Source organism: Anser anser, assembly GCF_964211835.1.
Source record: "Anser anser genome assembly, chromosome: 4".
NCBI lineage: Eukaryota > Metazoa > Chordata > Aves > Anseriformes > Anatidae > Anser > Anser anser.
Window position 1 is genome coordinate 65,162,052 of NC_139724.1, and position 27,998 is coordinate 65,190,049.

At 36.5% G+C, this 27,998-nt stretch overlaps 2 protein-coding genes across 4 annotated transcripts; one reads left to right on the forward strand and one right to left on the reverse strand.

Annotated features, from left to right (window-relative positions):
* Window positions 1-102: 102 nt before the first annotated feature.
* On the reverse strand, window positions 103-9,248 carry LYAR (Ly1 antibody reactive). The gene is made up of 9 exons (XM_083834118.1): window positions 9,117-9,248; window positions 8,361-8,549; window positions 6,871-6,985; window positions 5,036-5,143; window positions 4,069-4,152; window positions 3,124-3,469; window positions 2,740-2,844; window positions 1,770-1,855; window positions 103-1,456 (listed from the first exon to the last, which is right to left on the reverse strand). The coding sequence occupies exons 2-9, from the start codon at window positions 8,480-8,482 to the stop codon at window positions 1,322-1,324; spliced, it is 1,101 nt and encodes a 366-aa protein (XP_083690244.1). The 5' UTR covers window positions 8,483-8,549; window positions 9,117-9,248; the 3' UTR covers window positions 103-1,321.
* ZBTB49 (zinc finger and BTB domain containing 49) lies at window positions 9,150-27,998 on the forward strand. Of its 3 annotated transcripts, none has more exons than XM_083834115.1 (8): window positions 9,150-9,287; window positions 10,368-10,541; window positions 12,685-13,790; window positions 19,594-19,640; window positions 23,480-23,553; window positions 24,297-24,379; window positions 24,473-24,634; window positions 26,641-27,998. In XM_083834115.1, exons 2-8 carry the CDS (start codon window positions 10,390-10,392, stop codon window positions 27,309-27,311), a joined length of 2,295 nt encoding a protein of 764 aa, XP_083690241.1. In that variant the 5' UTR covers window positions 9,150-9,287; window positions 10,368-10,389; the 3' UTR covers window positions 27,312-27,998. The 3 variants fall into 3 exon arrangements, with proteins under 3 accessions (XP_083690241.1, XP_083690243.1, XP_083690242.1); XM_083834117.1 differs by lacking the exon at window positions 9,150-9,287 and adding an exon at window positions 9,375-9,650; XM_083834116.1 differs by lacking the exon at window positions 9,150-9,287 and adding an exon at window positions 9,653-9,782.

Sequence of the window (27,998 nt, forward strand, 5' to 3'; positions counted from 1 at the left end):
ACAATTTCTCCAAGTTTCTCCATGGTCGTAGAAAAGTTTTATTTATCTATCTCCAAAGCTTTTCGCATGAATCAACAACAAGCATTTAGTGAAGAGACCTTATAAACTTATTAGGCACTTTTATTTCAAGTTTTCTTATAAACAAGACAAATATATACTCAGAAAAACTGGACCCAAAGTATCAGACAGTTAAAAGTTTTCATGCTTTTAATATATTCAATATTTCTATAAATTCTGATATTTTAGTTATGAATTTTATAAATGTACATCTGCATAGCTTCCTGAAGTCACTACGTAATTTTCCAGAACACCATTACCACCTACTGCAAGAAATTTTCACTAGCTTTCCACTACTGTTCTTAAGAGATTACTTCATGGAAGGATATTGCCTGTCTGGAAGTATTTTGCATATGATTAAAACCCTATAAACTTATAAATTTATATATGTTTATAAACTTATAAACATATAAACCCTATAAACAAGTAACTTTCCCCACGTAACTCTGTCTCTTTTAAGATTTCTGGCCTTTTAAAATTCTTTCAGTGACTGCAACATAACAAATTATGTATACTTTATGGATTGCGTGCACAGTCTTTGTTTAATTGTAAACTGCAATATTTATTTTATTTAAGATGGTGTTTTAAAGTCATTTATTTTAGGTCTTGTGACACCATTTACAGCAAAGTTGGTTGCATTACTCGTTTAAACATTAAGTAGCTATGCATGTACAGGTAACAGTCTTCAGATTTTCACTGAACGTGCAACATTATATACACAAACTTGACAGACACTGTAATTATGCATTTTACAACACAAAATTAACTGGCGATGAAAGCCTGTGTATATAAGCTATAGTGCACATAGGGGCTAGCAGTCCTACCATTTCAAACTGTACCACAACAAAACACGTATTCCGTAGTGAGGTTTTGAATATGAAAATTTGCTCTTACAATAGTTTCTATAAAAAGTCACACAATCCAAGTCCTGAAAAACATCCATGCCTATAAATTATGTCCATTACTGGAAGAATTTCAATATAGTCAGGCAACAACTATTTTCAATGCCTTTTAAAACTTGTACAAAAAAAATATACTTTTCCATAAAAATCAAAAAATAAAATATCTGAAAAGAGATATGCAGTACTTCCCAAATTTTTCGTGATAAATTTAGAAAAAGAAGAGGAATCCAGTCTTAAATTCTGCTATCATATACACAAACCATTTAAACTGAGACCTATGCATGATGTTTGTACACTTGTCAGGAGCATTTGACTCAGTCTCTAAGTCTAAAATGCAAATGTTATGGAAAGTATGAAAACTCTTACTTCAGGAGCTTCACTTTGTCCTTTAAAACTTTGAATTTGGGATTGTTATTCACTTTCTTATTAAATATGACTAGAATATCCTCTTCTGATTTGTGATGCTCACCAGCTACTGCGTAATACTGAGCTATAACCTGCACAAAGAAAGAGAAGGAGTTTTCAGTTAGTAAAGATGATCCACTTAGAACAAAAATATATTGATATTAATGTATTAGAAGTACCATGGAATCTATCACGTTATTGTTCCTTTGCAGAATTTCCTGCACTGTATTTCCCCTCTATTCTAGTAAGCTCTAAAGAACATGTCCAGCTGACATTCTGTCAATTGATATTCTGTTAAGTACTGTCAAACATATTTGCATATATGAAAAAAAAAAATATTTTTCAAGTTAAAAAAAATCTCAAGACCAAACTAGATTTAAGAACAAAAAAGGTGTTCTACTATACCTTTTTTCGTAGTTTTTTAATTGAAATTTCATTATCTGGAGCCTGTTTCAGAACAGCTTTGATGGTTCCTTTCCAGTTGAATTTACCTAGAGAATAATTAAGTAATTTACATAACACTGTAAGTAAAATAAGGTATTTCCAAGTCTTCTTTAGTAGGAACCAGCCTTCAACCTACTACTTCTAGAACCATTCCAGCTACCATCACAGTTCACTGTTACCTTACTGACCCTACTACAACAGGGCATCTTAAGCATAAAGCCAGTATGTGCAGTTTCTTAAGGTTTTAATAGGATAGCCATGAAGAATCAACATACTACTTGAACAACTCGGGTCAGGGTTGCTTTTACCAAACTTCTGGGTTTCAGCTATAAAGCAGTAACCATTACATAACACAGGAACAGTTGGGAAGATCCCATCTTCCCACCCTTACAGCACAAACAGAGACTTTCACACAATACCCACTTCAGAGGCCGTTAATTGGTAACCTTCCAAATACACGATCTGTGTGTTCAAGTACGGGCATTCCCCAACAGTAATGAAGGGCATTGACTTACCTAAGCATAAGCTAAGGTCAAACACAGATAAACCTGAAATTTATGATTCAATGAGCAAACATGGGGATGTAAAAGATACACAAATACAAGGGAGACAAAACTGCCATCATTTTTCCTCTATATTGGCTAAGGTGCATGGCAGCAGGGAAGAAACCTAACATGGTGAAACAAATACACCAAATTCCTGACCGTTCAGTGAAAGTAAGCGTAGCTAAAGGTTGCTAGCACAGAAGTAACATGAGAGAATTCAGCATTCAGGTGTAAAATGTAGCACAGACTACTTCCTCTGGAACAGAATGCTATGACTGAGGCACAACTTATTTCATGGGTTGCTGCAGAAGCACTGCACTTATATTCTGCACTAGGTCTTCTGCAGAACAGTTTTTTAACTGCTAGAACTTCCCCTTTAAGAATACCTTTATCTGTTCCCACAGTTTCTTCATTGCCATTGGTGTTTTCTGTTTCCATGTCTTCTGAAATGCTTTCAGTTTTCATTCTCTTTTTTGTGATATGAGGTTCCTCTAGAGGTGAAAATTGAATGAAAATAAACATTCACAAAAGGTGATAGAACTAGAAGAGAAGTTCTTTAAAGACAGTTTCTGTTCTTATAAAAGAAGATTGGATTGGCTAAGATGTTCACATTTTGTAAAACGACTGACTGCAACCAGCATTTTAAAATAAATCAAGTTTTGTATGTGTAGCATTAATTACTTGAAAAATTCTACCGAAGAAGATTATTGATCTTTAAGGCATTGACAAAAGTCTCTTTAACACAATAATATATTAAGTAGGATGGATACCTTCTGCATGTTTATGTTTGCGTTTCTTTCTATTTGTTTCCTCTTCTATTTCATTCTGATGGCCATTTCCATTTATTTCCAATTCATTCTCCAAGCTCTCCTTTCCTTTTTTAGACTTTTTATTCTTTTTTGTTTCTGAGCTTGCAGGCTGGTTTTCCAATTTCAATTCTTTTTTCTCCTTCTTGTTGTTCTTTTGTCTCTCTTCTTTTCGTTCTCTCTTATTCTTTTTCCGCTCAGTTTTATCATCTGTAACTCCATTTTCTTTTGCCACTGTTTTTTCCCCACTTTCTGCAGACTGGACTTCTTCCTTCTGTTGTGGTTTGTCATGTTCTTTTTTGCCTGACACCTTTTGTTGAAAGACAGATTATTACAATTTTTACATGCCTTTTTTGATAATGCAACTTTTATTCAGTATATTATTCATGAACACCACCAATATCCTGAATTCAGTCTTAACATCACGGGAGAAGTGTTATCTTGCAACAAAAATCTTTGGATCTACTTAATTTTATTTTTCTATGTTCTACAAAATATGTTGTATTATGCAAATAGTGTATTTATTAGATTGATACACGTTTAAATACTCAATTCTCAAGGCATGTAAAATGTAGTATCAGAATTTCTAAGGGCACAAGCTTGATGCGAACACCAGAAAACATGAATATGGCAAGACACAGCATTAGGTACTTCCTACATTAAAATACTAGTTAGCAAACACTAGTCAGCAGGCAAAGATACCTTTCTGAAACTGCTATTAGCAATTAGTCATATTACCAGAATGCAAGTGATAGGCAATGTGCAGCTCAAAGAAGTGTCCATGTAGTCTTTTAATATATGTTTGCTAAAAGTAGTAAGAGTTGTCTCTCCTGTAACTTAAGAGCTATGCAGATAAACATTTTTAACTGCATTCCTGTTGTTTGATGTTGTACATCTGACTTAACTTACATCTCTGGTTGCTTCAGAAAAAATATCCCACACCTGGTCTTGCAAAGTGCTGTCAGTAATTCTCAAACTGTTCTTCATCCAATTCTGTGCAGGAAAAAAAAAACAAACAACAGACAAGCAATAACTTTAAAAGGTGCATCTCTCATTTTTTTCTCGATTACCATATATTCAGTTCTTGGTTTTTTAAATTTAAGAATTTGATTATTTCTTGTGATGAAGATCTGGTTGGATGTTTACTTTCTATGCATACCTTAGAACTCCATGCTAAATTGTTTTGTTTCGTACCTACATATTAAAGCCTATGCCATGCCTTTCAGTTGTCTCACCAATAGTAATCCAGAAGAGGTTAATATTAAAGACTATCCTCAAGCTTTTTAACAGTGCTGATTGTGTTAATGTCCTGCTAAACCTTTTGGCAGTGGAAGGGGAAAAAAAAAAGGCTAAGTTGTAATTCTTTACTGATACAACATACTGATAAAACATTTGGAATCTGCCATGTCTGTGAAGCAAAATTCAGTGAAGCATCCTTTGTGGGAGATTAAGTCAGAATGCTGAGCAACAGGAAAATTCTGAAAGAAAGAGTATCTCAAAGAAACCAGAGTCACAGAAATCAGAATTCCTTAAAATGTGTCTAAGAACATGGACATTCAATAGAAATCGAAAATTTTAAAAAAAGTTTTTAGAAAAATGAACAAGCCTATACATGGAACCATCCAAGCCTAATCTCCAAGTCTGACAAACTTTGTGAATCTCTGGCTTAACAACTAATGAAAACTGCATAGAGTCCTTTTATGAAAAAAGAAATATGTTTCAAACATATCCTATTTGAAACTTGGCTATTACAGCATCCACTTCCCAATGCTCAAATAAAGCAATTTGTATCACCTTTGTTAAAAGAGTGTCACTCACTAAGAAAGTCTATTTTTAAGCTCACTGCACAGATTACTAGAAATCTCTTAAAACGTACCTGAAATTTTACTTTTTTTCTTGGAATGTTATCAAAGATACGCATTTGCTCCAAAATGTTCCGCACTTTAGGGTTGACATTTGGCTTCTTCATAACTTCATGAATTTTCTGAACGAAGAAAACCAGAATGAAATCAGCAAAGCAGCGTAACGATCAAATGATGCATGCAAGGTATGCACGTTGGAAACACACTGAACAGAAAGCACACACAGACTGTACAGCCTGCTGAAACCATTCAATAAGCATGAGAAAAACCACTAACCTTTAGATTTATCATAAGATTAAATAAGCATCAGTTACCTGTATAAATATTCATACTTACGCACTAAGCAGAGGCAAGCAGGACTGCTCACCAATGCTTTCTGCTGTAAAGTTACAACCTATAATAAGAGCATTTTAAAGTAAATTAACTATATCATACAACGGAGTCCTGTGAAAAGGGCCTGCATTGATTAAAGGAACTGTTAACTGCTTGATCGCTTTTTGTAGAATTTTAATTTCTGGAGTTAACTGTGAAAAGCAGGCCACAGTTTGAAATGCATTTCCTCTGGCAGCAGTTGCAGCTTCAGCAATCATTAATCCCCACAGGCAGTTCAGGCATATTCCTATGCTACCTGTGCCAGTACAACAGCACAGAGAGGGCCAGGCTTGGGCCTTGGAGCAGTTACTTGAACAGCACCGCTGCTTGCTGCAGCACAAAGCTCACTGTACTCTGAGCTTACCATTATTTAAAGATGCAGCCACTGGACACCGGAGAGCCTTCCTCTACTTATGAAAATCTGCTTACTGAAAGGTTTTATGGACCGGTCAATAATTCCTCTCTTTTCTGTGCAGAAGGTGCTTACTACTGATATTTTTCATAGCGACAGCATTCACATCATACTGCCTTTGAAATTCTGATGATGTTACATCTCAACAATGATACTAACCTGTTGACTTTAACAGTATTTTTCATATGCCTTCAGAATGAATGTAGTACTTAGTACTTTGTTGGATTGTCTTCTATATGAGACAGAAGTCAACAAATCCATGGACAAAGATGAACTAACTGACTTTATTTAATGGTGTTTTAAAAACATGTTTGGAAGTTCCTTCTTAAAACCATTAAAGGAAGCTAATAGCTGTAAGCGGGTAGGTTATTAGGACAGAAATTGTAGGAGACGTCTCCTGTGATACGTGCTCCGCTATTCAACATATTTACAAATGATCTGAGAAGAGGGCAGGAAAATTTTCCTGATGATATGAAGCTATTCAGGATGAGGACTGTGAAGAATTCCAGGAAAATCTTATGAGAATGAGTGACTAGGTAGTAAAAAGGTGAACTAAATTCAACACAAACTCATGTAAAACAGCATGCTTAGGGAAAACAATCTTCACATCTAAAATGACAGGTTTTAAGTTGACCACTGGTGCTTAGAAGTAAGATCTTGGTGTTGAAATTGCCAATTCCATGAAAATGTCAGCACAATGATCAGCAGCAACCAAAAAAAAAGGCAAAACAATGGACAAAAGTCATTAAGAACAAAGAAGGAAACAGCAAACATCATTGTGACAGAGTCTACAGTTCATCCATATCTTGAAGAGTTTATGTAGTTCTTGTAACCTCATTTCACAAGGATAGAGTGGAACTGTAAAAACTAGTAGAAGACACATTCGAAACAAACACAAGGTGTATTTCTTACCTGCATGAGCAATAGACCTGCCAAGGAATTGCCAAAAGAATGTTGCAGATGTTGAGAAAAACAGATCTTTGGTTTTATCCAGTAGAGCTTCTCTAATGTCATTAAAAATTATCAACAGTTACTTATCATATCAGTATTTAATATAAACCTTACCTGAATCCACGCCTGTTGTTTAGCATCTCCTTTGTTGGCTTTGGCTTCAAAATCTTTTCCACCGTATTTCTGGTCTTCACTTACACACTTCACATGGTCTTTATAGTCATCGCCCCTGAACAAAGAAGATTTTTAACTATAGTTCTGTAAAGTGTTTCAGTCCTACAAACTATGCAACACTTACGTAATCAAGAAACTGAAGTAATAGGTAGTATCTATCATTTATGCCTCAATACTGTCAATGCTCATACATGAAAAGCTCAACATGGTTAAGTACATGCTTATATGACTGCTTACGTTTTGTCATGCTACAGCATTCAGCAGGAATTTGACTCTCATCAAAATGAGATCTGAGTCTTCAGATCATTTATTAGTAAGTCTTACACACATTTGTTCATGTAATACGCAAAGCTTCTAGCAAATATCTGTTTTATGACTCACATTGACACACTTTAAAATTAATAAAATGGGTAAAAATGCTTGCAAAAAAATAATTCCTTAATATGGATACACTAATGTAGTAATGCAGCTCTAATCAATGTGTAAATGCCCCCAAAAAGGAACAATTGAAACAAATCTTAATCTTTTGTCAGTGAAGTAAGTACCTGGAAATAAAACCATTATTTGAGAATAATCTTATTTTCTTAGACAAATTCATATATTCATATTTTGAAAGCAGATAGTAGCACTGCTTTCTTCTAAGCGACAAGAGACAGAAGTGCTTATGAGAAGTGATAAGTTCAGCATTTTGGATGTTACTGACCATTTCATTCTCTCTGCAGTAGCAGAATAAAAACAGCTGTGAATCAAATGATGAAATAATAGTAACAAAAAAAATAAATCTGCAATTCTGTTTACAATGTGGTTTAAATGTCCTTTGGTCACAGATCACAATGCCTAAGAATAGCAGCTTCTTACTGCAAACACTCTAACGTCACTTGGTTGTTAGGCAACTTTCCAATACTGTATCTTGGAAATCCGCAATTTCCCCCAAAGGATTTAAATTTTAATATTCAGCTGTCTAACTTAATACTTCAATAAACATTTAAGTAATGATGAGCATAGCAGTACTACTTCTAGCAATGCCTAGAAGTAGTATCCAGTGTGTAGAAATGGTCTGAGTGTGTATTCTCAGTACCCATGCCTGCTTTACCTACTGCTAATGGCTATCCCAGCAAGATAAATCATGATTCTTGTCGGTCTTATGCCAACGTCTAGGTAGCATCAGGAAAGATGCCAAAAGCTGCTCATGCTTCCACTCTGGACAAGTGGAAGGAGCCTTGCTGCACGTCTTACTGCTAGTGTAGGAAAACCTCCAAAGCCCTTGTTCACACTTGGATGATTAAGTTTGAAATAAATGTTCCCACTTTTAAATATAAATTTGAATTACCCAGAAATTGTCAAAGTTAATTCTAACACACCACAGAAAAACTTTAAATTCGTGACACCCACTGCAGAGTGAAGGAGGCTATTTCCCAGAATTTACCTACCAGAAATCCTTGCCACAATCCATGCAAGAAAGGCACTGGCAGTTTCTGCAGATGTTCACATGTTTTTCAACTTGTGCTTTCTTCACAGACTCTCCGCAGGCATTGCACGTGAAAACTACCATGTTGGTGACCAGGCGGCAGCTCCTCTCAAACGGGCACGATCCTTCTCCTCCCCACACAGGCACAGCCCTAGAAAGACAAAAAGGAGGGCCTTGTTTTTGTAACTCGAAAGAAGAGTTCTGATGGTTGAAAATCGTTGAACATCTAAAGCAGGCTGATTTTGAACGTGCAAAACGTTCAACGGGAAAAACTCATTTTGTCTGGTATCCCGAGCACAAGTGAAACCAGCAACCCCGAAACCAGTAACTGCGAAAGCAGTAACTCCCCGGATCTTCTCGTTTGTCCGCAAACTTTATGGCTGCCAAACGTTGCTGCCCACCTTTAACAAAAAAAAAACCAACAAGCTCTGACTACAACCACCGGCGATTCATCGTGAAGTTCACCTCTTCCCTTTAAGTCCCCCAGCTCGGCTTTCACCAGCACCTTTCCCAACCCAGGCTGGCTGCAGCACCCCATATCCCCACCGTATCTCTCCCACCAGCTCTCTCCCCGACCCCGGGCCTTCCTCCCAGCCCCGAACCGATCGCTTGGCAGGCAACGATTCCCGATCCCCCCCACCCCGGGCTCCCCTCTCAGCCCCCAGCCCCGCGGCTCCCCGGGCCACCAGGTCAACCCGCTCAGGGCAACGGCACGTGCCTGCGCCCGCCGCCCCGCTCCCGCTCCGGCCGCTCCGCGCCTGCGCCGGGGGCGGCCCGCGGCTCCCTCCGCCCCGCTCCTCCGAGCCTCCGCCGGGGAGGAAGCGGAAAGAGCGGCGGCGGAAGAGGCCGGGGCCGGCGCTGGCATGGAGCTGGGTGGCGGCCGGAGCCGGTAAGAGTAGGGCAGGGCCGGCTCCTTCCCCTCGGGGCTGAGGGGAGCCTGGAGGCTGCACCTCAAAGCTGGCGGGTGGCGCTGGGTGCCCTGGGGTGGGGACGTGCATAGCTGAGGCGGTGTGCTGGAAAGCGGGTTTGCTTTATTTATTTTAAAGCCTGCTGAAAGACATGGTTAAATAGGAGGGGGAAAAAAGGCCAATACGCTAACCCGCTTTGATGTGACAGGAGAAAAGGAAGCATAGTGTAACAGTAAATTAAAATGCTGGAGCTCATCAGAATTGAGAATGAGGGTAGCCACTTCTCCAGTTTAAACCAATGCGGTTTTTCTGCTTCATTTATTAATTAGAAGACTGTCCTGCAGGTGTCCTTCCATATTTACAAGTGTGTTGGGTGGGAGTTTTATCTTGCTTCCAAAAAAAGGAAGCGTAGAATTCAGTATAAATGTATTGTATGGGAATAATGTTACTTGTTTTCTCTTCAACCTGTTAAAAAGGTGACTCTAAAGAGACTTTACATTTTATTACATCAAAGAATTGCCATACTAACTTGTCTCATGAATCAGATCTGTGAGCATTGGGCCTAGTTACAGCAGCAGGGAGTATGATACAAACAGTGCTGCTACAGAGTTCCCCCTGTTCAGGTTAGAGGATGAAGTAACTGTGGGTATCCTCTACAAATACTACTGGGTTTTTAGGTCTGGTATGTTTTTACCTTAGAAACTTACTCTCAGAGTTGTGTGAATTGCTCTTTCTGTGGTTACAGAGTTCAGTTTATTGGCAGCACCATTAGCACGTTTTTGCAGAAGCTTTTTATCATAAGCAAAATTTCATTAAAATCAACATTTTGTGTATATACTGTTAATTTGTACTGGTGAACAATACTATCACTCATCTTTAAACAGACAAATGTGTTTAGAGCTCATGTGGCAGTTTAAACTGTCCAGTTTAGACCTGCCTAGACTGTTTAAAGTCTGTTTCCTTTGGGAGCTAAAAGGAGTTGTGAAAATGTTCTTCGTATTCTAAATTCATTTTGCAAGTTTAATATTTAAAATTCATCTTAGCATTTTATTTCATTGTAGGTAATGTAAGTGATTTTCTAGCATGGACACTGTTGCTAGCCATAGTTGTCATCTTCTCCAGCAGCTACATGAACAGCGCATTCAGGGTCTTCTCTGTGACTGCATGTTGGTGGTAAAAGGTGTCTGCTTCAAAGCACACAAAAATGTATTAGCTGCTTTCAGTCAATATTTCAGGTATGTGGTAGAAAATTCTTCTATTAAAAAAGTGACCTAAATGCTGTTATTTGAGGTTTTCTCTGAGAAGGGTATTTTTTTTTTCTGGTAGTTCTAGACAATGTAACTATTAGAGGGACAGATAAAAAGTTAAACTGTTTGTCCAGAGATAAATCTGTATCATGTATTACATCGAATTAAAAACTGTGGCCATCCTAATTTATTTTCTGGGTGTACATAATTAACTACTACACTGAGTTTGGAATTTTCTTGTTCATTACTTGCTTACAGTGCCTCGTATAATGGATTCTTGGCAGAGGTCTGCAATCAGTATTTCAGTATAAAAAGATAACTGTTTACAAGGAGCGTAGTACTGAACACGAGCAGAGATAGATAAGGGATATAATGGATGAAACAATTCACATCATCCATTTCTGTTTGGTAGAGTCTGAAAATTTGAGTGGATACGTAACTATTGAACCTCTACATAGAACACATTATCAGAGACACAATGTCTGTGTCTTATACAGGTGGCTCACGAAGCAATGTCACAGGTTTCTTTCCTCTTCCTATGGCCCTCCCATTGACCTCCAAAATTTCAAGGGATGCTGAGTCACCCAACTTAGTGTTTACCTTATTTACGAGTAAGCTGTTAGATATGGCTTTTTTTGACTTTGCTTCTTGAAACATCTCAAAACCTTGACTACTGATTCTTATAGAAGAAAATTATTTCATATATTACGAACAGGGGAAAAAAAGATGACAGCTTTTTCTGCAGTAGTGTTGTAATCCTGATGATGAAGTGGAATTGTGCCCAAAGACTAAATTTTTAAAGTAGTCAAAGAGAGCTAGGCACTCAAATATTTCTCAAAATCAATAGGATATAAGTGGTTAATTCAGTTAGACTCTCAACCCAAATCTACTTATTACAGTTCTGGTTTTAATTTAGATAATATGAACTGGATTTATGAAAAATTTGGATGCAGATACTTACTTCAGAGTAGCGTGTAAGTATGAGGATAGGACAAGTTTCAGGGATGCACCTGAAACTGCTTTTCTGAAGTTTAAGCCTAGGCTCTGATTTGCTGAAGTTTCAGTGCTTATTGGTATTATGCCTAGCTTTCAACAAACCTGATTTGAGAGTTAACCCAAGCTGAGGAATCTTGAAGTTCACGGTATTTCCTGGTGTAGCAGGCTACCTACATAGGAATGACCTGACCCCATATACATCATATATATACACACACACATACATACATGTAAGTTTGTGTGTGTGTATCATCTGTGGAATTATCAGGTTAGAAACTGAGGTTTTTAATAGAAGAGCATGAAGTTCTGGACTGAGACAGAGTACCAAGTCAGTCTAGAATTAGTTATGCATATTAAGATCTACAGCTCTGATGCTGAGAATACTTTACATCAAATAGAAGCCTTGCGAATTCAGACACTATAAGGATACAATGATGATTCAGTGGGGATTGGTTGAGCTACTGTTTTAGGCTCAGGTACCTATTCTCTTCATTTTTCTTTTACTTGGCTTTCATTCAGTACCAGTAAAAAATACTCGTGGGATGATATGACAAAAAGAATTGAAAATAATGCCATCCTCTTATTTACTATTACCATCCTTGTCTACTTGCTGAAAAAGAACTAACAAGCAGTTTTTAATAAGGTTCACTGGTAATGGTTGATGGACAAGCTCAGTTGTCAGAAAAGAGTAATTTTGCTGACTTTGAGGTCCACCTTCTCCTTTTTACTAGCAAATTGCCATGATGGAAGGGGAAACATTGTTCCGGGTCAATCAGCTTTTGCAAACAGTCCACAAATGCATGACTGCACCTAATATTTAAATAACATTGGATAAGGAACTGCAAATATAAGGTGTGTTTTCAACACAGTAAAAAAATTGGCAAAATTTTTTAAAGGATCTTCTGCTCTGATTTCTACTTTAAGTGTAATAGTGTAGGGCTAATAGTATGAGACTTGTTCAGGCAGTTTTGAGAAGTTCATCTGCAAAAACACAGCAGTCTAGGTAAGACCATCTAGTGTAAGTTTTTGATTCTTAGGCAGTCTGTTTGAAGTGTATGTGTGTGTATATATATATATTTTCATAAAAGTGTTTGTAAGTTATTTTTGTGTTTGAATATTTGCCTTATTTTATCAGGACCCTTTTTCAGAATTCTTCAGGCCAGAAGAATGATGTCTTTCATTTGGACATTAAAAATGTAGGTGGAATAGGCCAGATCTTGGACTTCATGTACACCTCTCATCTGGATCTTAGTCAGGACAATGTACAAGCTATGTTGGACATTGCACAGTGTCTTCAAGTGCAAAACGTGTTGAATATTTGCCACACCTTTTTAAAATCTTCTACAGCTGTAGAGCAAACAGCCAGCATGCCTTGTAGTAGTGTATTTTCTCTGCATAACACTTTGAGTGCGGATACTAGCTGTGCCAGTGACAGTTATGGAACAAACCTATTACATGAATGCTCATCTGACACGCAAGCTAATAAAGTCTTGGCTGACCACCATTCTCATGCATCGCAGTCTGTTAATCTTCATGCACCTTCAGGTGATGTACAGAAGCAGTCACACGACTCATTAGATGGCAACTGCACAGAGCTTCCATTTAAGCAACCAAGTTACTATTATAAACTACGCAACTTTTACAGCAAACAGTTCTATAAGCAAAACGCTTGCTCTAATCAGGAGAGGGTGACAGAACAATCCTTTTCTTACAACACATCTACAGAAATAAACACAGCAGAGAATAATTCTTGTGCTGTCAGTCACTCTGAATGTATTCTGGACACCTCTGATCATTTACCGTCAAACTTTCTGGTTCAGTCCCTGAATGAAGCTGCTCCAGATCAAGATGCAGAAAGTGCACTTTTGCAGCCCACCAAACAGATGCGGCTGAAAAAGGCAGTGCACCTCAAAAAGTTAAATTTTCTGAGATCTCAGAAATCTGCAGAGCACCCTCCTGAGCCTAAAAGTGATGACAGTAGAATAACAAGAGTGAATGAATCTGTAAATGAAAGTACTGTGGACATGACAAATGTCAGAGTTACTGAAGAAAAAGAAGCTGAAGACTTGGTGAATTCTGAGAATTTTGAACAAACTGTTGAAATTGAAAGATCTCAAGGGCCTTTGGAACAAGAAGGCCAGTCGCAGACTCTTCAGTCACAGAGACAATATACTTGTGAATTATGTGGGAAGGCTTTCAAACACCCAAGCAATTTGGAACTTCATAAAAGGTCTCATACAGGTACAGTAATCGGTAACTTGGTCTGCAGACCAAATATTTGAATTAATGAGATTATCTTATTGTATCCGCTTTAGTTTTATTTAGCTTTTATTTATAGTTTTAGTTTTTAGAGCCCTCTTTCGAGGGGCATTGTGTGATATTTCAATGAAAATTTAATTTTTGACGTGCGCTTAGAAGAGGCATTTCTAGTCAGTTTGTCAGATTGTTCAGAAGTCCAAGGCAGATAACAAAAAGTGGAAATGGATAGAAGAAAACATTATAAGTATTCTTGAAAACCACAGTTCTCTCTCATCATATATTCATTGTGAACCAGAAGTGATTAGAGCTTGGTGGTCATTTCTTTTTAACCTGTCGAATGTACTCCTTAATTAGTTTATATTTTTCTCCTAGTATGAACAATTTTCATGATTTTTATGTAGAGACTGATGCAAAAAAGTAGGCTGCAGAGTGAATGGCATTAAATTTACTTTGTTTTCAATACTTACAAGTGATACCATTTTTAAACCTAGCATAGATTTAAGTATCTTTTTATTCTAGTGAAAAACAAGACCCAGTCTAACTTTGAATTAACTAATTTGTTTTTTCAATTTAACCATCGTGTTCTGTATTTCTACAACTTTAGGTTTGTTTTTTTTTTTAAAGGTATTTTTTAAAATACCTTTAGTCGAGTAACACCATTGATTTCAAGTTCTTGAGATGGCATTGTTCCTGATTTACCTGTTGAATACTTCTACCCTTCTTTTTTCCTATGTTAAATATACAAATGCATCTCTCTTAGTCTTATCTGATAAATATCATTTTCCAAATGATGCATGTATTGCTCCTTTGATAGTAAATATGTCCCTCTTAACAGACACTAATTTTTTTTGGTAATTGAGCCTTAGTATTAAGAATTTATTTATCCATGTGAGTAGTAGAAAAATCTTTCCAGAAAATATGAATAGTTTGCATTGATTCCTGAAGTTTTCACTCATTGTATTTGACTGTTTCTGTATGTTCATATTACTGATCCTATTGTTTTAATTGGTCTCCTGTGACACAGTTGCATGTCTTTTACCTTTATAATCTCTTTGCCTTGTATTTTTGAATTTGAACTGACATCATCAGGTATGTTTTAATATCTTATAAATTTCAGGAAAATAGATGGTCAGATAGAAGATAGAGCATCTAGAGAAGTCTCAACTGAGGGAGAAACTCTGAAGTTGGTAAAATGTGAGTTTGTGGTAGAGAATAAACGTAGGAGAAATCTATTATAATTTGCACTTCCTTGACATCGTAATCACTGGAAGGAATCTGGATTTCATGAATCTGGTGCCCATTAGACTACTTGCTTTTTTTAAGAGTTTGTTGCCTGAGTGATAGACTTAGTTATTGTATGATCCTGAGTCTGGTAAACCATTTGAAATAACTTTAGAAGAGATAAAGTAAACTTTGAACCTCATGTATTTATTGTAACTTAAAGGTTAAAGGAGTGAACTGGGTAGTAAACTCATATAGCAAAGAAACTAGGACTGCTGCTACAAGTGTTTTAAAATTTTGGTTTCTATAGATGCAGTGTGACCAGCAAATGCTTACTAATGTAGGAAATGGAAAAAGAGGAAAAGGGTTGCATTAACTTGGCAAGGTTATTTGTGTTGCTACTCATTCCTTCTTTTTTGACCTCCCTGTATTTATACCTGCTTCCACTTCACTTGAGCTCTAGTGGATGTTGTTTTACATTCCACACAACACACCATGTAAAAAAAGTGGTCCTAGACTTGATTTTATTGTTGCTGTCCTCTGTACTAGTCTGTGTTTATATTATTTTCAGGAATTCCATCCTGTTTTTAATGCCCTATGTTCTTCCCATAGTTTTCCAAAAGTTCTAAACTTGAATGCCCCTTAATGTAGCATTAACATTCTTCTGTACATGTGCTAAACTGATAAAGCTTAAGAACATAAGTTTAATAAATAATAATCACATCAAAGAAGGGTGAGAAGTTGTTGAAAGAATATAACTGAACATGTGTGTTTGCTTACCTGTTATTTTGGGGTCACAGTACTTTGTTTTTAAATACCAACTAGTGTGAAAAGAATACTTGAAAAATTGAAGTGGGCAGTGAGTGGAATGTTAGTATAGGAAGGATCTGTAGCTGAAGGTACAGGGCACATCAGCATCATTAATAAGTACACTGCTAGTTAAGTATTAATGTAACTATATCCTCAAAGCCATTTCTATCCATATTCCACCTCAAAAAGCACAGCTAAATATCACAAACTGTCGTCTGATCAATTTTATTTTAAAACGTTTCTTTTCTAGAACTGAGTAAGAGGGCAAGCAAGCACTTAAGTATTACAGCGCATACTGAACGTCCTTCAGATCTGGCTTCGGTGAACAGATAATGGAAGCAAGTTACTAAAAAGGTTTTTTCACAATGGCAAGCCATGTTGTAACCCATAAATGACAACTTTTTCAACATAAGTGCTGTAGTGGCCTAGGTGTCAAGAAAGCACGTGTGAAATTGTCTGTCCCTGAACACTAGGGTTACTAAAGAATTGACAGGTTCATATGGTTGCATCGATGAATTGTCTACATGAAGCACAAGCATGTGTTCAACACAAGGCATTGTATTGAGCTGTGTAGCTGTTTTAATTGTATTGCTAATGACCATTTAAAGGAATCTCTAAATAGAGATTATTAGATTTACTTATAAGATTGACTTTGACTTGATTGAGTATTGTAATTTGTTTTAATTAGATTGGCCTCTGTGGCAGAACCTGTCTGGGAAAAAAAGGAAGCAAATACACAGTTCACACCTACCCAGTAAAAAGCAATTATTCTTCTAAAAATAGTTTCAGGAAACATCTCATTTAAAAAAAAAAAAATGTCAGGATTGAAAAAAACAGGAGCGGGGTTAACTGTCATGTAACATGCTGTTGATCCTCAATGTTTTCATTCTGAGCTTGGCGTGAGCAAGTTGTCAGCACTCCATGCATTAGTGGCTCCTGCTCCTCATTCCTGTTCTTGGTCCTGTTGTGGGTCCTGTTCTTGAGGAACACTGCTGCCTTCATGCCTGTCTCCTCTGGAGCTGATATACTGCTGCTTTGTTCCTACTACTGTGCACTTTATCATTTCTTCTTGCAGTGTTGAACAAGAAGGATGCAACAGAAGATAGAAAATACAAAGCAGTCTAAAGGTTTAGAACTAAAGTCTCCTGGATATTCATTTAAGCGTTGTTATAATTGTAGTTCAGAAAAAACTCTCTATTGCTTTTGATCCAACAATGTTATTTGAGAAGATCAGTGTTGATCTCGGATAAGGTTTTCCTTTTGGAATTTAATGACAGTCATAGAATCATAGAATAATTTAGGTTGAAAGGAACCTCTGGAGGTCATCTCTTCCAACTTTCTGCTCAAAGCAGAGATTTGGGTTGTCAAATCAGTTTGGGTTGTTTGGTAATATCTACAAGGACAGAGATTGTCCACAGCCTCTCCAGGAAACTAGTTTGAGTGTTTCACTGTCCTCATAGGGTAAAAGTTTTTTCCTATATCTACTGATCTAACTCGTGTCTGTTGCCCCTTGTCCCATCACTGTGTAGCTTCAGGAAGAATATGGTTCCATCAGCCTTCCCATTAGATGATTATAGACAGAAGTATGATTTCCTGTTAGCTTTCCCTTCCAAACGCTCCAGGTATGGTCTCACCAGTGACACGTAGAGGAGAATCATCTTCAGCTTCCTAGCCGCACTCTTACTAATTAAGCCTGGGAAGCAGTTAGCCTCATGTTAACCCGAGGGATGTTGCAGTACTCTGAGTAATTTAGTATTTCTGCTGGAATTCATCTTGCAGTAGGCTACTTGGTTGTTTGCAGTTTTACGCAGGTGCAGAACTGTTCTCCAAAAACTAATTGGATTGTTTTTTTACAAACAAAACTTCTTAATTTTATCTTTTGTATTTGGGGGGTTAAAAAAAAAACCCTAATTCTTTGAAACAGAGAGTACAGTTTTAATGAGACTGTATGCAGCCTACAACAATCATTGTGAGCAATTTGAGTCTTGAGTTTCATCCTTCCCTTTCCGGTTATTTTAGGGTGGATTTCTGTTCAGTTGACAATCTTTGTGTCAACAGTAACTTTTTGGTGTAGGTAATTTCTGCAGAAGTTACCACTATAGTTTTTTTGTCTTCCATTCCAAATTACCCAATGCTTCTGTGGTTGTCAGAAGCCTTCCCAGTTGCCACAGTTCTGGCTTCCTGTTGGTTTCATGTATATTTGTGCTGTCAGTGCCAGAACTTTTAGTGTTTTGAGTATTTTATAGACATAATGAAATCAGCCTCTGTATTCTTTAGAGTTGATTTATTGGCTTATTAATTTTTAACTTTAATTGCATAAAAGCTTTCTTGAAATTGAAGTTTTCCATTCATCAATACTTAGAAAAAGTAGATTTAGTCCTAAGTTGTCAGATAAACTCAAAGAGTGCTGCCCGTCTGTGAAGCCATATAACTATGTTGACTTGGTGGTTTAATATCTAAGGTAATTGCATTTGGTCCCTGATCCTGAAACAGTATCACCTGCATTTGGTAGCAGAGATGGAAAATGTCACATCAACACCTGGATATTGCAGATGGTACTCATAACAAGGATGGAGGAAGAGTGCTGGTGTAGAGAATACCTGCTGGAAAATCAGGCTATGGCCAAGAGGTGCTCTGTAAAACCAGGAGAATGATTATTAAAATAAATGAATAAATAAAAATCTTTAGATTTTGAGTCATCACAAAGATGAAACAAAGTGTAAAATCTATTTTTCCCTCTGGAAACATCTGCATCTAAAGCACAGGGATTTACACTAATTCTTTAGCTTCCTTGTATCTGTGGGCCAGATTACAGAGGTGCTTTTAAAGTACAATTAGACTCATGAAAATATCAATAGAAGTCTGACTGTCATTGAATTCAATGTTACTTAAGCATTATTATTTTCTTTGAAAATTCCAGAATACATGTAGAGATTTTTATCAACTGTAAAAACCACAAACTATGCAGGGAAGAAATACTTATGAAATACTCGAGAGGATAAAAAATAATTAGAAGATTTTTGTCTCTGACTGACAGCAATAGTACTGTCATACTCTAGATTGAGCATCAAGTTATTTTCAAGTGCTAATGTGGGCTGCACTAGCTTTTTACTACCATTACTCCAAGCTAACGTTTTGGAGATTCAAAAATATAATTTTTAGATGTATAAATTCAGAATTTTAGAGCAAAATACATGGGTTAATTTTCTGATACTCTTACACAGATTGAGAATTTGAAGGCAAATATGTTTGCTGGGAGTGAATGGCTATGTGCTGATCAGGGATGTATGATACCTTTTGAGTAGAGAAAACAGAAATTAGCTTATCTGCATTACGTATTCTTTTTAAGAGAGGGCCTTTGTGTGTACAAGTGGAAGGACTGGTGTGCTCTCCGTAAATTTTGTTGTTGTAGTAGTACCCTGTCATCTGTTCTGTTCCAGCAGGTATGGCATTCCTTTCAGCTGGGGAAAAAAATGAATTAAAAAAATAATAATACAAAACACTCCCATTCATATCAAAACTCTTCTACTTATTTTGAAAAGTAAATTCTGTTTCTGAGCAAGTTTGCCTTAAAAGCTCAATGGTAAATGCTGTACTCCCCTCGTAAATTTCCCCTTAAATATATGGGTAAGTGTCCTTTTGGGGATGTTCTTCCTTTTAACACATATAATGTAAAAGTAAGTGTACCAATGTAAAGGATTTGTGTTCTCTTGCAGCTATTAGAAGTTCTATGTTCTGTTTCTTCTCCTTTTAGGTGAAAAACCTTTTGAATGTAACATTTGTGGGAAACACTTCTCACAGGTGGGAATATTTTATATTATGGTACTTACACTTGAAATTGAAATGCATCTGTGTATTGATTCTAAAAATAAACTTGGTTTCATGTCCGTAGATTAGTTAGTTTTTTGCTCAGACAGACTTAACTTTAGGGATAAAATATTAAAACAGCTTATATGAAAATAACACATTTAATGTTTTAGATTTCTTTTACATGTTTTGTATGTTTGATTCTGTCTGCTCTCAGTAGATGTTTGTTACGTATTTTGTCATCAAATGAGTGTTTAGACATATGGAGTCACAACTGATTTAAAAAAGAGAACTTTCATTCTCACTGTCCTATTGCCTTATACTTAGGAATGTGCTCTGAATTTTCATCAGTGTTTTAAAAAAAATAGAATTTTATATGCGTTGTATTCACAGTAGTTCCATCTTTGTAAATGGCAAAAAATACGCAGATTTTTTAGTCAGTTAAAAAAATGGCATCAATATAATTGAGCTCCATTTTCTCTATAAATAAGTATGGCAGGGTCTATCTGAAGTTACAAAACTCAGGATTTTTAAGAAATTTCTCATGGAGTTCCCTATTTATATACAGGGCCTAAACTTTAGCCCTCTTATTTTGCCCTTCAGTGCTTGCTGTTCTGAGTACAGCAGTTCATTTGCATTTCTAAAATTTTGGTGCCTAGTTGTTTTGCGTTTCCGAAATTTCTATTCCTTTTCTATTTGCTTGTTTGGAATATTTACACCTAAGTATGGGAGGCAGTAGATAGGTGCATATTTTAATGCTAAGATTGCATAAATTATCATTGAATAAATTTTGGTCTTATTAGTCCTGGTTTAAGGATCAGACCTATGGGGTCTTCATCCACTCACTCCCCAGTGCTTGTGCTTCTCTTGCCCCACTTTTGTAATCCACTGGTAGGGTTTTTTTGGCCCGTGAATCTGATGCAGTTGCACTCTCCACCCCAGTGGAGTCTAACAGGGATATAACACTGCATCCAGTGAGCAATACTGTTTCATCATGATTATCAAGCCATTCGGAGCAAAACTGGGGCTGCTTGTTAGCCAGAGAAAAAGCTTTTTAATTCACTTTGATGGATTGAACTACTAGTTATTAAAAGAAAAAAAGTGGGTATTTCCAAATTCCATTAAAAGTACTTTTGGCAAATGGAGTGGTGTTCTGTATTCTAGATCCTTACTGTGGGGGAAGAGGGAATAAAAAAGCTTTACATATGTAGGGTGTATGACAGGTAGGACAGACTCCTTGTGCAGCATGCATTGCATTGCTCCTATTTAATTTAAAAAAAAAAATAAATTTCTGTGGTTGTTTTTTTTTTTTAATTAAACACCCTCAAACAGCTTCCCTCCCCTCCCTGTTACCTCACTTGTCTGAAGGTATGGATAGATACATGGTGATGTACAATATATATCCTTCCAGAATGTCAGCCATGGCATTCAGCTTGTGTATTGCACTTCTTTCTCCCGTCATAAATGGGAACTTGCATACTTCTGAGCTACTTGCTTTTGAATTGTGCAAATAAGCAAGACCAGAAAGTAAGATTCAAGTATAATTGCTACCTATTTTTTGCTGAAAAGACCATCTCTGATCTTGTGTTGTGTTAAAACTTCTTGGCCTGCGGGCACAGAAGCAGTAACACTTCTTATTTAAGCTTTCATGTTCTGTGCTTTGGAGACAACACAGTTGTTATGCCAAGTATGTCAGCTCCTGTTGAATTTTACTGATGTTCCACTCGATGCAACGTGAAAGAGAAAATGAAGAAAGCAGAGAAAACTGAAACAGGAACTCATAGTCTGGAACAAGTAGCTGTAAATGATTTTAGGAGAAAAAGGGTTCTTTTGTACTTCAAAGTCTGCATCTTCCCCTGCTAGTACACAGCATGTTGCTCTGTGGTCTCCTCTTGCCATTGACCCAGGATGTCATCCCTTATCTCCCAACTGCCTTCTGCTGCAGAGCCTCTTCAGGGGGCTCAAAGGCATCAGCTCCTCTCTAAACACATGCCAGTTGCAAAGAGAGTAAGTCTAGCATCTCTGTCTGGTCTCTGCACTTGTGAGAAGTGGTGTGCAACCAATGTCAGTAAGATGATTATTCTAAATATTTATTTTCTTTCACTGAAATGCTTGCAAAAGACCTTTTATGTTTTTTTATTTGTCTGGCATGTTATGCTATAACCAAGGCTGTGTGCAACATTACAAGCTTAGGAAGGATTCAAGTTACTAATCCTCTTCTCTTCTCTTCTCTTCTCTTCTCTTCTCTTCTCTTCTCTTCTCTTCGTGTATCTCAGAGCAGTTAATAACAAGCTTGTGCCCTCATTAGGAAGAAGTGACACAGGATTATAATAAAGAAATGAATCTGCTTGCTACTTTCTGTAGAATGCTTTTATTCTAGACTAAAAATGTCTGTATGGGAGGTATTTCAGAATAATTGTTGCACTTCAAATTCACATTCTCTCCAGAATAACAAATGTATCTGTTATATTTTCTTTTGTGGCATGGATGGAGGTAAAGGTTCTGTCTCTTGTATGTTGCTCTCAAATGCGCTTCTGCATAAAATCCTCAGTCTTTGCAAAGCAAAGTCTTTCCAAAAAAATTACTCCATGGAGAAGTCAGTTCAGTCCATCATCTCCCACAGAAATAGGTACCCAATGCCTCTCTTTGAACCAATTTCAGTGCTGTAAAGTTTGGCCATAGAGGACAGCGGTTCAGTCATCTATCTGAAAAACCTTATGGGGGTTACAGAAAGTTCTCTGTATGCAGACTGATTCATTTAATATTGTTTTGTGTCTGTCTGCAATAATTTAGTTTTGGTATATCATAACCTGTGATTACAGCCATTGATCGTTAAAGGTAATTTATATCTAAAGGAGTTAGAAGAAATTACTGAAGGGTCCTGTTTTTGTTGCCTTGCTATGACTAAGGAGGGTGTGATAATCTTTGTGTCCCCATTTTTCTTTCTGATAGAAAGGACCTAATATTCCTTCAATGTACTTAGATAAAACTAAGCAGTTATCCATCAGAGGGAACAAAAGTGTTAAGAACTGACCCTGGAAGTATGCACGGTTGTTTTTTTCTGGAACATCTGTAGCTCTTCTGTCCAGGCTGGCTGTATCTTGTGCTTTAAGAACTGGATTCTGAACGGATCAGCCATTCTGAAGCGCTAGTGGTTTTAAAAAAAAAATGCCATTAGTAGGATGGTTTTGTCTAATTGTTATTGCCTGGCTTGCCTGCAGGCTAGCATGATTTTTACAGGATTGGGAAAACAAAGAAGTGTAATGAAAATTAGTTACAAGTAATCCTATTTGTTGATTTCTGTACTTCCTGTTCCATTATCTTCTGATATGAGTAAATATTTATGGCTTTGGAGCACTTAACTCTGAGTATTTTATGGATAGCAAAATGTTTACCCTTTTTCTTTTCTTTTTAACCTTCTGGTAGGTGAATTCAGACGTCCTGATGTAACAGTATATTGTTTGTAGGACAGGGAAAATGAGACTAACATGAACCATATCACTAGTAAGTTTTCTTCTTGACTGCAATCTAGATAGTGTCATTTTCATTTATAATTGGACCTGTTTTCAACTATAGGTCTTTCTTTTTTTCCTGAGTGTTTAATTCCAGGCTTTTTTTTTTTCCTGTTCTTGTCAATGTATAATTACATACATACGCAATTTGTAGTTGAAGTACATTGTAGTCTTTCTTTATTGCTTGAGTTTCTACATGCCTTGTAGTATTAACTGCTTCAGAATTAAGAATAAAAAGCCAGTCTCATAGTTACCATCATTGACTTTTTATCTGTGTACAACAACAGACTAGTTAAATGCTTTAATTACTGTCCCTTTCAGGCAGGTAATCTCCAGACACATTTACGTCGACATTCTGGTGAAAAGCCATACATTTGTGAGATCTGTGGGAAAAGGTGAGTAGAATTGCTCATCCTCGTAAGGTTACCACGTTAAAAGTTGTTTATGTTTTCTTAAATCATTATGCTAAACTAAGGGACGAGACCTAAGGCAGCATGCTGCTGAATTTTGTTAAGAAGACATTGGGTTTAAATATTAACATATATAAACGTCTGCAAGTATCTTCTTGCAAGTCTCAATAAGATAAACGTCATCACAAATATAGTGTGTGGTTTTCTATTTTTTTCTATATTGTTATCTTTAGTTAAGGTTATACTGTTGCGTTTATTTTGAACAATCTGAATCACGTACAATAAGTCATGTCTTTCTGTACCTTTATCTCAATTTTACTTTCATTATTGGGTCATACCATTTACATTTTTGTCCATTTTGTGAGAATTATGCAGTATGGGAAACTTGACAGATTTAAGTGAAGTATTAAATATTTCTGCCTTCTGCTAACAGGTGACAAAATACACTAATTTAGGAATGGCATTAGTACTTAAACTATGTTCAAGAAAAAAAAATAATGAAGAGATTTTTTTTTTTTCTATTTAAATAGACATTACCAGCTTCAAAATGTTTGCTGTTTTTTGTTTTGTCTTTTAACGAATGCATACATTTGGGTATATATGTTCTAGATTTTAATCTTTGTTCAGAACATCAGGCATTCATAGTTAGTTAGTTTCCATCTGATATTCAATTAGGAGGATAAGGGGTCTTATAAAGACAGTAATCGTGTTTCCATGTTATGTTACAGATTTGCTGCTTCTGGTGATGTTCAGCGTCACATTATTATTCATTCTGGAGAAAAGCCTCATCTGTGTGATATCTGTGGTAGAGGTATGTAAGAACCAAAGCTTCTGACTCTAAGTTTGTTTGTTTTAACTGAAATGTGAGGAGTCATTTTAATCTGTGTCTGTCACATTTTTCTAGGATTCAGCAATTTCAGTAATTTAAAGGAGCACAAAAAGACTCATACAGCAGATAAAGTATTCACTTGTGATGAATGTGGGAAGTCATTCAACATGCAACGAAAATTAGTGAAGCACCGAATTAGGCATACAGGAGAAAGACCATACAGCTGTTCAGCATGTGGTAAGACTTATTCTGCATAGTCTTGGCATGTCTTTGCTTTTTAAATAAGGGAAATTGGCTATGTCAGCAGAATAACAATTAACCAAAATAATTTTAAATTCATATACAAGGTTGTGAAGGTTTTTAACAAAATTTTCTGTTTTGCATCCTTCATAGTTTCTCTTTTTGTGGATTAAACTGTTTTAGCTACTGTAAGTAAGTTCAAAAGTGATTTTCAATTGAAGAATACAGAAAGGAAGTAAGGAATCAATATGTATCTGTTTGCTATAGGAACACTGATACTTGCTGCTTCAAAACATTATTTATTTTCTGCTAGAAAGATAGGTTTGGAATCACTTGGCTGTTAGTGGAATCTTCTTCCTTTCTTTCTTCCTTTTTTTTTCCCAGTTGGGTACTGTTGAGATTGAGCTGCATTTGACCATAGAGTTGGTAGTAGTGTTTTACTACTTTGCTTCAACCTCTGGAATAAAATAAAAACTTGATCAATGCTTCATACCACAGAATATCCGTTTTCAAACTCTGCTAGATGGGTTATGCTTCCAAGTGGTCTGCAAATTGCTCTTTGATCAGTGATTCATCCTAGTATAACATAGTTTTCAGAAATTTCATTGTGTATCTGTATCTCATGTATTACTTAGTATCCTGCATAGTACTTACTTTTCTGCCCCAAGCGCTATTTTGGTATAATTTCATCCACTTTCTGAGGAAACAGCTTTGGAGGAAGGTACTTATTATATGATAATATCCAACTGCAGTATGTTTTATTTGTAATGTCTTGAGGCAACAACAAAATTTATAATTATTAGATCTTGCATCAGAGAGAGGAAATACAGACACTCAGGATATGAAAGTATAAACAAAGATTTGCTTTACTGCCATTAAAATAGATTTATTTTCATCTTGTCTTGTAGTGGGCTTTTGATCATTTTTTAGTTTTAGCCAGGTCATCTTGTACTGAGAGCAAGAAATGAGCAAAGACGGTCTGATCAAGTGTTAAGTCCTTCATTCACGTTAGCTAAAATTCCACATGTACTTCTGCAGTAATTTGTAATCTTACTGTTTAATGGCTTTTTTGAGGAGATATCTAGGCAGTAGAATGAAAAATATGCCCAAAACTGAGACTGCAATTTTACTGGGCTTTCAGATATTCATTTTAGTTGGTATCTGTCCGTACAGAACAACATGATCTTTAACATAGCTAAAGTGAGATAAAATCACAAAGAGGTATGAAATTATTTCTGTTCTCCTAAAGAACATGAGGTGTCTGAATCATATTCTGGAAATTAATGCTTTCTTTTTCTATTGCGCTTCTGCACTTTGCCTTGGTTCAGCCCCAGTCACTTTTTTCATTACAATGTGATAATTGAGTTTATTTTAGCCTGTGGTTCTGAAAATGGGCAAACAGCTAACTATTTAGTTATATTTTAATATTTACAGCAATAAAAAGTTAGTTTTGACACATTCTCTGGATAGAATATAAAAAAAATGGTCTGCTGCAATATGTTAGCTCAGAGTTAACAAAAAAGCTTCCTTAGCTACAGTTATGTTAGCTCACCGCTAACAAAAAAACACTATAAGAGTAGTTTCTCTCTAATGAACAAATCATTACTTTCTATGATGCAGTTCTCAATGGAAGAATATAATTAGAAGCTTGTCAGCGTGCAGTTTTACCAGACAGAGGAATTTGATTGATCTTTATTTTACTTTTTTTTCCTCCACAACGGTTGATACAAATCGAGGGCACTCACAGCTTTCAAATACTAATGGATACCCCTGTCTCTAGAGACAAAAACAAATGCACTGGGAAATCCAAAAATCAGATCAAGGAGAAGAAACAAGCAATTGAATTGTAGAAATTGAAGAAACTTGCTTGAACCCATTCTAGATAAACAAAGTACCACAACTGGTGTGTACCATAGCTCATCCTTGTTACTTTCTCCAATTAAAATATGTTGATGCACTTGTGTTAAGTATAAAATAGTGATATTAACGCTTCTGTCTTGTAGGGAAATGTTTTGCAGGCTCTGGTGACCTGCGTAGACATGTGAGGACTCACACAGGAGAAAAACCCTATACCTGTGAAACTTGTAACAAATGCTTCACTCGCTCTGCTGTTCTGCGGCGGCACAAGAAAATGCATTGTAAAGCCACTGATGAAGGTCCAAACACAATCGACGAATTTGCTCAAGGGATGGAAACTTCTGATCTTGAGAAATCTCAGAGTTCGGACACTTTTAGCCAAGAAATGTCTGTTACATTATTACCAGTTTCAGTGAAATTTCCCATTCGTCCAACTGCAAATCCAACTGAATTTGATAATTCTGCAGATTCTTACTGTAAGCTGCGATCAATGATTCAACACAATGACTCAGCAAACCAACAAAAACTGAATGTGGATTCTGCTAAACTCCCAAAAGCTCAGACACAGCAAACGCCACCAACACCATATGCTTATACGGATGTAGATGGATCTTCTGCAGAAGAACCCTTACAGTCTGATAATATTTCCATGATTCGTCCCTCAATGGTTAGTTTGGACAGCCATTGTAATGATCCACTAGGCAGTCGAACATCATCTGCTGCATACAAGAATACTGAAGGACCATTTTTCTCTAGCATGACCCTTTGGGGTTTAGCTATGAAGACTTTGCAGAATGAAAGTGAATTGGAGCAATGAGGGCTCAGGTTACTGAATCGAAACTTAGAGGCATTTCATCAATAGATATGTCTGTGTTGTGATTACACTGCAGTGTAGAGAGGTCTGAGCTAGTTTTTAAGCCAGCTAGTTTGGGTACTGCTAGATACACATGCTAGGTACACATGCCCAGAACTCAGTGTAGGCTGCCTTTACATTGCTTCTCAGCAAAGTTCAAATCTAGTTTTGGGGATCTTTATTCTTCTGTTGCTGCACTGCGTAGCTGTTCTGTTGTCAGGATTTGCTAAAATTTGCCTTTTTTGTCTTTCAATCTGATAATGGAAGAAAGGATGGCCTAATGTCAAATTTCATGATATGTGTGTAGTTCAGCTGTGGGTTGTCAGAGTTTTATGAGGATGTACATATGAAAAGAGGGAAACATTGAACAAATCCCTGCTGAACCTGAATTTGAATAGTGGCTTTCTTACCAGTAGGACCATGGGTTTACATGACTTGAGTATTGTGATATTAAAATTAAATGTTAAATACTGGACAGTATTTGTGATAGTGCAAAGTAACTGTATATCTAGAAACTTTATTTTTTTTACAATAAAATCTTTTTTTTAGTATTTTATAAACTATTTTGCACAGAAGATTATTTGTACAATGAAGACCAAGGTCAGGAAATGCTAACTTAATTTGAATAAAGGGAAGTTGTTTTACTTTGTA